The 11,542-nt window shown below is 41.8% G+C and overlaps 1 protein-coding gene across 1 annotated transcript; it reads left to right on the top strand.

The window, feature by feature from the left end:
• Positions 1–7,289: 7,289 nt before the first annotated feature.
• LOC109913672 (iroquois-class homeodomain protein irx-3-like) lies at positions 7,290–10,160 on the top strand. The gene has a single exon (XM_048608203.1). The coding sequence runs from the start codon at positions 7,629–7,631 to the stop codon at positions 8,439–8,441; it is 813 nt and encodes a 270-aa protein (XP_048464160.1). The 5' UTR covers positions 7,290–7,628; the 3' UTR covers positions 8,442–10,160.
• The last annotated feature ends 1,382 nt before the right edge of the window (positions 10,161–11,542 follow it).

The raw sequence follows: 11,542 nt of genomic DNA, 5'->3' as shown, positions 1-11,542 counted from the left end.
CTTGATAAGTGTGATTGTTACTGATAAATAAACCTAGGTGGCTACTGAGTAGGGCTGGGGTTGGAGCAATCTGTGATTAGTTAAACAGTCTGTTTGCTGTCGAGGCTCTGTGGGGAAAATGACTGGATGCCCTGAATATCAAGTTCCATCAGGACCAGTGTATCATTCTTCAATTGCTCTCACTATATTTCAGAGAGAAGGTGCGGATATAATATCCACTTGATGAGATCCTGAATAAGGGTGTCTGTGTAGCTGCATTACTCATTGACCTCATTGCAGAAAAAGTGAGGAAAATCAACTGCAAAAAGTCACATTTTAACCTGTTAATCACTAGATGGTCATTTTCAGTTTGATTGATGTCAAACTATGTTAAAACCATTTATTTGTTAAACAACAAGGCATTATTAAATTAAAAATAACTGCAATTAGTGTTCAAAAGTGATGAGAGAAGGGGTAATTAAAATATTGCAGATGAACTCAAAACTTTGCAAGGAATTACCAGCCAACACCCTAGGGTCATCTGGTGCATTGGTAACATCCCTACCTCTGGACCAGGAGGTCTGGCTTCAAGTCTCACCTGCTCCAAAGATGTGTGATAACACTTCTGAACAGAATGATTAGGAAAACTCACTCAGAGATAGTAGGAACTGCCAATGCTGGAGTCTGAGATAACAAGGTGTAGAGCTGAATGAACACAGCAGGCCAAGCAGCATCAGAGGAGCAGGAAAGCTGATGTTTCGGGCCTAGACCCTTCTTCAGAAAAAAAGGATCTTCAGAAGAAGGGTCCAGACCCAAAACGTCAGCTTTCCTGCTCCTCTGATGCTGCCTGGCCTGCTGTGTTCATCCAGCTATACACCTTGTTTTCTATGATTAGGAAAATATCTTTACCAACCAACACTCTGAGATGAACACACATACAACAGTACTGAAACTATCCTCTATGTCCTCACTTTCCTATCATGATTGACTGTTCACCCACCAACACACCCCACACTTAGGACAGTTCACTCCTCCATGTCTCTGGCCACACCCCACCCCTCATTTCCCCTGGATCCTTCTAACGTTTGTCTTTGTCTCCTGCTTCCACTCACCAACGCCAGCACTGACTCACCCTTGCCAGGCTTCCATGCAAACTGGAAATTTTCTGCTCCCTAAAGTCATACACTTAAATATGGAAAACCAGTAACCTTGCACACATCTGAACAAAGCTGACTAGTTCACAGCACATTTGAACAATAATGAACTGGCTCCTCCAATGTCCTCATATGCCGCTATCTCTCCATCTCAACTCACCTTTAGAAAATTGAAATTTCACATCCTGCCTAATTCAGTCAAACCTAATACCACATTTCGCTCCCTTGTGGGCTCCATAAAACAAAAATCCAAACCCACTCCTGCAAGCAAAGATCAAAAACTAAAATGGAAAAAACTGGAGGTAAAATAACAGGCTTGTTAACTTCTCTGCATGTATACTATTGCCATTGGGAGTGGCAGGAAGGATGCAGTCAAAATGAGTAGACTGGAAATGAGGTGGTAACAGCAGAACCAGCCCAACCCAATAGAGTTCCCACCCAATTCTGTGTGATTGTTGAGGGGATGCTTATCATCTGTGCTAGAGCTATCCTGATTGCATTATTCTCTGTGTTAAATATTTTGTGGGTGAATGTCTCGGTTAACAAGAAGCATATCACAGAGTAATTGTGAAATGACCCTAGACACATTTGCACAGTTTATATTTTATGCTGGAGAATTTCCTTGCTAGACCACTTCACTTCAACACATTTCTCTCCATTGTCAGTCTGTTTACACAACCCCTCACTTTGACCAAGTTTTCAGTTACTTCTCATAATTTAAAATGAATATAACAAAAATAAAACAACCGTTTTGTAGTGAATAGGTTTCCTACTTCCTTATGATTGTGAAATTCCACAGAACATTTTTCATATTAAAGAATGCAAATTATATTTCTTCATTCTCAAGGACTCCCTATGTTTAGTGGATATCTACAAAGTTGTTGAAATGCAGAGTAATCTTTTCAAATATAACTGACATTCACATCAATGAGAAAATCAATCTGTTGTATGCAGAAGTATCATAAAATCCATTACTGTCATTGTTCCCACATGGTTATTTCTATGTGCAGCAATAATGGCCACAATATTTTAAGTGACATTTTCCCTTATTCTTCCTCTTCTCACTCTTCCAGTCAAATATTGCAACTTGGTAGCATCTAATAACCACTCCCTATTTAGCTTATATCATTTTAACAGTGATAGTGTCCTGCACCATGTACCTTCATAAACTTGAGGTGTTATTCCCTTATATTTGTTTCCAGGGTGGAGCATTAACTCTGACCATGAACCAGGTCAATGGAAATGGAGAAATGTGATTTTTCCTTATAAATTAAAAAATAAAGATGATAAGTTGTGGTCTAATTTCGTTGTGGTCTTTTCCAAGTTTCCACGGGGGAATGACTTAACCAAACTGTGACATCTGTGAAGTGCGTTTACAGCTTGTTGGTGCTTCACTCAAGTCATGGAATGATTGGAGAAATTACATGCCATTTCCCACATGCTAAATCCTGCTATTATTGCTAAAGTCAATCTGTAAACACATATGCCATTGCTACTGAGTTTTCTCATTTAGATGACATTAAAGAGAAGCTTTGGCACAGAGAAAATGTTAAATGGAAAGGAAAGTGCTTACAGTGATTAAATGAAGTGTGTTGGAGATGGTATGTGGTTTGTTTCACTGGAATTGTAAGAAAGCCATAAGATGTATCCATCATGATGAATACAGGTAGCCTTAAGAGCATAGAGAATTTGCACACAACAATTGTGTTATTTTGTGTGCTGGAAGATATCTTCTGATGCTTTACAGCACATAATTAAAAGGACTATGCAATTTATTTTGGTGGATCATGATCCTTGTGTAATGTATTGAAGTTTTCTTTTTACTTTGGAATAGTTACAGGGAATTTTCCAAAACCTGCATAAAGTTAGCACAGAATTTCATGCCAGCAACCATTGGAAATTTGAGATCAGAAGAAACCTGGCAATCCAGACTGAGTACTGAAGAAAGGTCACTGGGCACAAAATGCTAACTCTGTTTGTCTCTCCACAGATGCTGCCACTCCTGCTGAGTTTCTCCAGCACTTCCTGTTTTTGTCAACTCAGACTGAGATCTGGCCAAATAGATTTGAGAGCTGCTAAATATTAGGCAAACGATGTATGTCTCACCTTCACGATTTATGAGCATTCTTGCTGCTGTGAAAGCCCATTAACTCAGTGTCCTGTTACTAAAAGAGCCTTAGAGTCATACGGACCCTTCGGTCCAACTTGTTCATGCCATCCAGGTTTCTTAAACTAAACTAGTCCCATCTGTCTGCATTTGGCTCATTTCCCTCTAAACCTTTCCTATCCATGTATCTGTCCAAATGTTTTTTAAATCTTGTAATTGTACTCACCTTTACCACTTCCCCTGCCACCTCACTCCATATACGCACCATGGAGGAGATAATTAAATCAGACAGTGCTGGAGAAACACAGCTAGTCTGGCAAGATCTGTGCGCAGAAAAGCTGAGTTGACGTTTTGAGTCCCCTGACCCTTCTAGGTTCTTGGTTTCGTTGCCAGTGTGTATTAATTGGTTGGAGCTGAGCAGGACTTAGAAAACTGTCATTGGTGTCAATGCATCTGGGATCACAGAGAGGTGAATAAACCAATGCTCATGCTTGGAGTTGTGACTGATAAATCATGCCAACTCAGAGCTCATCATATCCATGACTCACACCTCCTGCTCCCTTTGCCCATTCCCATTAAATTGCTGACCAACCCAGCTCAGAGGAAAGGCATAAGTTCTGAAATGCCACCTCCTGTTCCTCCACAGCAGCTGCCAAACCTGTTGAGAATTATCTGTTTTCTGTTCTTGACAACAATCACTGCATGACCAGTCATATGGAGAGTGTGAAGCACTTTGATACAGAGCTACTGCAAGGTTCATAATACTAGAGTCTGTAGTTTGCAACTCTGAGTAAGAAAGATTCACTTTGTTATTGCAAAAGCCATAAACTGACCACTGACAGCCACGTTTGAGTTACAGTTTAACACTGTTTAGCTGAGATCAATGAGATTTGTAATAAATAATTGGCTAAATTCTTCATAAATGAACATTTCAGCCAGGATTGCTGTGCTCATTTCATCCACATGTTATATAGTTTATTTTAAATGAAATTTGTTTGAAATCTCTTCATGTTGTCTCTGTGGTCTTTCCCCAGCTAGGGTGGAGATAGCAGTGCAGTGGTGAAGGAGAGAAGTCCATAATGTGTCAACACTGCCACTTCACACAAGAATGGAGCTCCTGGTCACCAGTTCTTATCAGTCCTGCAGGAGGCTGCAACACATTCCAGTATTTACTAAAATATGATGAGAAAGGTCATAAGGAGCAGAATACACTTGGTAGATAAGATACCCACCGACAGCAGAGACAGGCAGAACTTGGACATTGATGATAGGAAACTCATTAGCAATTCTGAGCAATGATTGATTGAATTGTCACAATTTTTAGGCTCCGCAATAGACAAGACAGTCCAGCAGTGGGGACGCTGTGGGCAGTATTGACACATTAGAAACACCTCTCATCCACTGTTAATAAAACGCAACAGAAATCCGACGGGTAGTTATTACAATAATGAAAATATCTCAAAACCTACCCTGGCGAAGGGAAGACCACAGAGACAAGACGGAAAGATTTCATTTAAAAATACAACTAGGCAGCGTCGTGTGTCATATGCACATTGTGAACGGAACAAGTGTAGCAATCCTGCCTGAAATGTTAATTTATACAGAAAGGATTTGTGCCAAGTGTTTAGCACGAAGTCGAACGGCTTATTGATCTTTGCTAAACACTGTTCGATCCTAACTTGAACGTGGCTGCATTGTAATGGGTTAAAATGTTCATCATATTCGGCGTTGAAGCAACAGGCTGGGGAATTAATTTTAGATGGTGCTGTATTGTATAACGATCCTATAAAACTCAAGAGTCTGAAATAAACTGACGGACGGCCCTTGAGAGGTCCAACTAAGGACCTCCTTAGCTGTTTGTTGTATGTGAATAGAACAGATTATCAATGTAACAGATATTAAAGGCGTTCCAGTTAGACACTCTGAGAGCTTGTCTCTGAGAATGATTTGCGCTGAGGTGATGGTCACATTCGGTGGAGTTTCAAGCCTCTCCCTGGAAGTTCATTCGATGTAACTGAAATTCGTATAGATTTTCCCCCTCGTTGATAACCCCGCACTTATTCTAAACAACTGGAATTTTCTGTTCCTAGTCGCTTTCCTATGGTTTAGGTAGCGTTTTGTAATGAGATCAGGAAAACGAAGAGGAACATTACTAATTGGCTGCAAAATACAAACCACTAGCAACTTTAAACCCAATACAGCGAATTAGGGTCTTAAAACAATTTGAGTGGCTAAAGTGGGAGAGAGAATAAAGTCCCACTTGTCTTTGTACCTCAGCCCTTTCTTGACATCCAACAGTTTTAACTATTTGAGGGCATTTGTAACTCTCTGAAACGCTTATTTTTTTAAAAAAGAGAATTTTCCTGTCGCACTGCGTGGTTGAAATCAATTTAAAAGTGCCTTCAAAGGAAAGAGAAGATTAATTTGCTTCTGAGATTAACATCTTGAAATGCCCTTTTCTTTATGGCTTTAGACCGTGTTTAAAACCTCTTGACAGAATGAATCCCTACGTGTTTTCAAGTTTGAAGTGAGTACAGTATTGTGCTGAGTGCGAGCCCGGCTTCTGAATGGTTAAACCTCACTAATCATATGTAAATACCATTTACACAGCTCCTGTCAATCATACCAGAGCTCTCCAATGGACTGGACAGAGGGGGATATATAGAGACAGACGGCGATTAGTTTGATAGTGTGGTTTTCTTTAGTCTATATCGCATTATGGCTATTCCTCAGCTGGGATACGGGGATGTGGTCACTGCCGGGAAGGGCTCTGCTCTGAGCGGTCTGCCGGCTATGTTTGTGGAGAGACAGGCGGCGATGCTGGCCTCTCCCGGAGCTTCTCTCAGTCTTGGAGTACCCCCACCTCTCCATGCTCTCCTGGCCCGGTATCCAGGCACATATCCAATTCCACAAGGATACAGTCTCCAGCCTTATCCCGATCTCAGGCACCTGTCCCACCTGGTAAGGAAGCTGTGCCCATTTTTATTGTAGAGAGTTTGAACTGTAGTTTGTTCTCAGTCTGTAAATGGGTCGTTACTTGCAGCGAGAACAAGGCGAGATCATTTTTAGAGTGAGAGAAGTCACTGCTGCCCTATGTCTGACTTCAGCACTCCCACTCTGACCCAATTCGATTCAGCCTTTTAAAAATCTTACATTCTCGCTGAATTCGATCTTTGTATTACTTACAGCCCAACGTTTTGCCGTTATTAATTAATATAAAACGAAATCGTGTTTATAACCTCGCTACCGGTTTAAGTGGTGGCGGTGGTTTAGATTTTACAACAATTATTTACAAAACTCTCAGGAGGCTACTTAATATAGCAGCCACAGCACGACTGAATATACTGCGATTAATGTGCATAAGACATTCACCAATAAAAATAAGAAATACCTCGCTGTCTTTAATTCAGCAAAGGAAGCTAGTTTCTAAATGGCACCTTCACATTATCAATCTTGAAAAAGTTTGTTTAAAATGAGGAGCGTTAATCCGCAATTTCATAGTTTCCGATATTACAGCATCTTTTACTCCTCATGTTAGCACATACATCTTTTTAATTAAAATTAACTGGAAATTATTGGGAACACCTAGCAGATCGCGTAGCTTTTGTGGTAAATTCAGCTAGGGCCATGTCCTTTTCATCACGGAATTTACATACTTCAATGTAAGAGGCCAGGGTGAGCTGAAGGCTGGTATGTGTAGCAGCGGATCAAGAAGGCTGTGTGTTACTCTGTGTGTTAGGCCAGATGTCAACTGCTTTCAGGCCAAAGCTGTGAAGTTGGACTATGTCAGGCCTATGTTTTAAATGTTTAAAATACCTGACAAATCTTCGAAGTGTAGAGTCTCACGGCCCTGTAGTTGAAGCGGTTGGCTTTAGATCCCTCGGTAGGTCGTCAATAATTATTAATTTTAATTTCAATTTGACCGATTACTAAGCTCGCCCCTGACTTCTAGCACAATTTTGACGGCCCTAGACATCTATTCACGTCACAAACAGATGGTGGAGCCGAATTTAGACCTCTACAAAGGTGTAAATAATACAGGCGAGTGGAAGGATTTGCAGATAAAATCATTTACTCAACCTTAACTCAGATAGTGAGAAACTGCCGATGCTGGAGTCAGAGATAACACAGTGTGGAACTGGAGGAACACAGCAGGCCAGGCAGCATCAGGGGAGCAGGAAAGTTGACATTTTGGGTCAGAACCCTCACTCAACTTTAATTGTTTGGGATGTATCCTTTTTTTATACATAGAGAGATTCTTTTTAGAAAAACTGAAAGGGATCTAATAGTGTACTCTTGTATTAAGGTGTGTTGTGACATTAATGCTATTCAAATTAGTCATCTTGCAATTTGAATTGTAAACCCTGTTGCACATTGTCTTGGAATGCATGTACTGGATAAGTACCGTTTTGCTTCTGATTTTTCAGGGGTCCGCCTATGACCTGAAAGCTGGCTGCCTCTACTCGCAGGCAGGCTTCTCGCCAGGCGGCGCTCTTTACTCGCCTTACCGCCCGATAGCGCACGGGGACCCGGGCCGAGCCAAGAACGCTACCCGGGAGAGCACCAGCACTCTCAAGGCCTGGCTGAACGAACACTTAAAGAATCCTTACCCAACCAAAGGCGAGAAGATCATGCTGGCGATTGTCACCAAAATGACCCTGACTCAGGTCTCCACCTGGTTCGCCAACGCCAGGAGGCGGCTAAAGAAAGAAAATAAGATGACCTGGGTCCCCAAGACCAAATCGGACGAGGAGGAAAGTGAAAGCGATGAGGAGGAAGGCAAGAAGGAGGCGGTGGACGGAATGCAGGACAAGGAGCAGCAGAAGCCGAGTGGCGATGGAGACCCTGGGCATGGAGCTAGAGATGGCACTGACTGTGAACGGGGCAACGATGTGAGGACAGGCTTGGAAGGGAGCGAGAGGGAGACCCCAGAAAGGGGAATGTCTGAGGAGCAGGGCGCCGTAAGCAAAGCAAGCAGCGCGGAGTCGAAAGACAGCACCGGGCCAGCGCTCAAACCCAAGATCTGGTCCCTGGCTGAAACAGCGACCTCTCAGCACGGGAGAAGCAATAGGGGACAGGCAGGCACCGTCACTCACTACCAGATCTGGGCAGGTGCCTGTTTCACAGATGGACAGCTTGTGTTAAACAGTCATTCCAGACTGGAGCCCAAAAGGAGAGACATTGCAGGTACTGACCAATGAGAAGGGACAAAAGGCGAGCCGACATCCAATGTGCAAAGTGAAAGTTTGGGCAATTTCCGGATGCACTTTTCATCTGGGAAGATGTGCTGTCTGTCTCTCTCTGTCTCTGTCTCTCGGTCGACGGTGATTGGGCTGGGAATGAGAGCGATTCCACACACGTCTAACTGTGTGCTCAGTACCTAGGGTGTGAGTGAAGTGGGTGGGGGCCTGTAAAAGATTAATTTATAGTCATTATCTTAATACAAAGCACGACAATTAATACCAGGCAGCACAATTCCTGTACAATTATTCCTGTACAATGTTAAAACACACAGGCCACAACCTGGGTAAAGTGGAACTTTTCAGTGAGAACGTGCAAATATTCTAAAAGTCTGCTATCCACACGTAGGTGATTACAACACTGGTCCGGCTACCTTACAAGTAATCTTCGATTCTATAAGCCAACTGGCTGTATAACAGAGTTCAAATTTGACATAGAAACCGAAAAAACTGCGGATGCTGTAAATCAGGAACTAAAACAGAAGTTGCTAGAAAAGCTCATCAGGTCTGGCAGCATCTGTGAAGAAAAAAAATCAGAGTTAACGTTTCGGGTCCGGTGACCCTTCCACAGAACACCGGACCTGAAGTGTTGATTCTGATTTTTTTCTTCACAGATGCTGCCAGACCTGCTGAGCTTTTCCAGCAACTTTGTTTTTGTTCAAATTTGACATAATGGCCAGGTTAAATGCGCAACAAAACGGAAGAGATCTATACTCTCTGCATTCACTTTGCAGGGTCACCGAGATTAAGCATGCAACATTTGTCAGTGTCGGCCTTTTAAAAAAGGGGTTTCAACATATATCTGGGATGTTTTTTACTTATTACTGAGTCCCGGTTCCAGTGAAATCTAATCCGCAGATGCTGACGTGGTGGATATCACCACTATAAAAGAGTTTAATGCTACAGACGGCGTTTATACATTTTTTAAAAACTTTTCACGGCTTGGTTCATAGCTTCTTATGACAGTCCATCTCGACTGCCTTTGATCAGTGTTAAGTTAGTCCAATTTGTAAGAGGCGGCACTGAAACAATGACCTTATATAAACTGCCTTCTTGGAAACCATTTGCAGGTGTTTGACTCCCCCGAGATTTTTGTTTTGAAACGTAAGATGAACTATGCTAATAGTGTATTTATCAACACAACAGTTTATAAGGGAAAACAACCAAATTTAAGTTAGGGCATGGGATTAGGAGCACTGTTTGAAAACAATAAAATCAATCTAACACTCCTAATTGGAAAATGTTCGTATGAAATTACATCTAAAATCTGTAGTTTAGTGAAACGGAAATTACTTCAATAATGCAGAAGTATTTCTCTGTAACATATATAATGAAAACATTGCAGGACGAAAGAAAAGTGGGAATGTAGTGAGTGCACTTTCTCCATCGTCAGAGCATCTTTGTGTCTATTGGCCATCACAAATCTTAAGATTCTTTAGTTTCTAATCCTTGTCTAAATAACAATTGGTGCACAGCCAGTTAATGATCCACTAACTTTCTTCCCAATCCTTTTCCATGTTCAAATTAGCCACTTTGTTTCCAGATTTCATAAGCGAGTGGGGAATGAGCATCTTTTAACATAAATCGGAGGTTTTCTTACCTTGTCATAGTTTATACGGTATGTTTTGTATATTAAAAAAAGTGTTTATACGACAAAGAAACTGTGAATAAACATTGGGCTGTAAAAACTTTATATTTTGTCTAATAAACAAAACACGGGTCTTTTCTGATGAAGGGTCTAGGCCCGAAACGTCAGCCTCTCTGCTCCTATGATGCTGCTTGGCCTGCTGTGTTCATCCAGCCCTGCACCTTGTTGTCACGGGTCTTTCTCCTTGGCTGTGCCGTTCTGACAATGTCGCCTTCTCTTTGATGAGTGATGCTCAGGAGAAAACGAGAGCAGAAGCGACCTCTGGTGGTGATAAGTGTTCTAGCAGCCAATGAACTACTGGAGGTTTGGAAATCTAGAAATTGGAAATAAAAAGCTGGTAGCGCTGAAAAAAAAAGGTTCACGCGTCTGTCCGGTAGTTATAAAACCCAACTCCTTCACCAGTCCTTTAGGAAGGAAAATGTACTGTTTTTACGTGATCAGATCTGTATGTAATTCCAGCTCCAAATGTTGTCAAAGGATTTGAGAAGCCATTCGGCTGTGTAACACTGTTGCTTGCGGTTTCACTGAGGAAAGCCTACTGCCACCTTCTGAGGGCATCTAGGATTGATCAATACATGGCAGCGGTTCCTTCACCACCCACAATGCACAATAAAAAGTAAATCAGTGAATTAAAGATTTGAAACAGGTGAGAGGGTCACAACGCAGTTACAGAGTATTCTTTCACATAGTGTAGTGAAACGATTAGCCTGTTTAAAACAAATAGACGCAGGCTTTCTTTTATTACTCATTCATGGGATATGGGCATCACTGGCTGGACCAGCATTTATTGTCCATCCTTTATGGGCCAGACACTGTGGACTATCGATACACCTTGGAGAATCAAGGATTAAATTGCTAAATATTCCTATGCCTCTCCCACCCGGTTTATTTTTGTTGCACAAACTGTCTCTATCTCTGTCTTGGTGATTTAGTGCTGAACTACATTAATTGGATGGTGCCAGTCAGCACGAGATGCCAGGTTTGATCCTGAGTGAATCTCATTTGAAGATGATAAACTGGACAATAGTACCTTGTAGTTGGAAAATGGAGCAAGGCACTCAACAGGAGCATTATAACTAAAATATGACATTGAGCCATAACAGGAGATATTAGAGCAGATGACCCAATGTTTGGTGAGAGGTAGATTTTTAAAGATGGTCTTAAAGGAGGTTGGTGAGTTAGAAGGGGACACAATTCCAGAGCAGAAGGAATGGCCACCATCATTGGAGCAACTAGGACTGGAGATGCTGAAGATACCACAGACACCTCAGTGAGTTGGAGGAGATCACAGAGGGAGGGAGGGGCGAGGCCATAGCAAGATTTAAAAACAAAGGTAAGAATATTAAAATTTGAGCTGATGGTTAACCTGGAGCCAGTGCAGGTCAATAATCAATAATGGGTGAATGGCCAGTAT

This window comes from Rhincodon typus, chromosome 19 (assembly GCF_021869965.1).
Source record: "Rhincodon typus isolate 14 chromosome 19, sRhiTyp1.1, whole genome shotgun sequence".
In the NCBI taxonomy this organism is placed as follows: Eukaryota; Metazoa; Chordata; class Chondrichthyes; order Orectolobiformes; family Rhincodontidae; genus Rhincodon; species Rhincodon typus.
The sequence above is the reverse complement of the archived record's forward strand: the minus strand, read 5'-3'. Positions and strand labels throughout refer to the sequence as shown.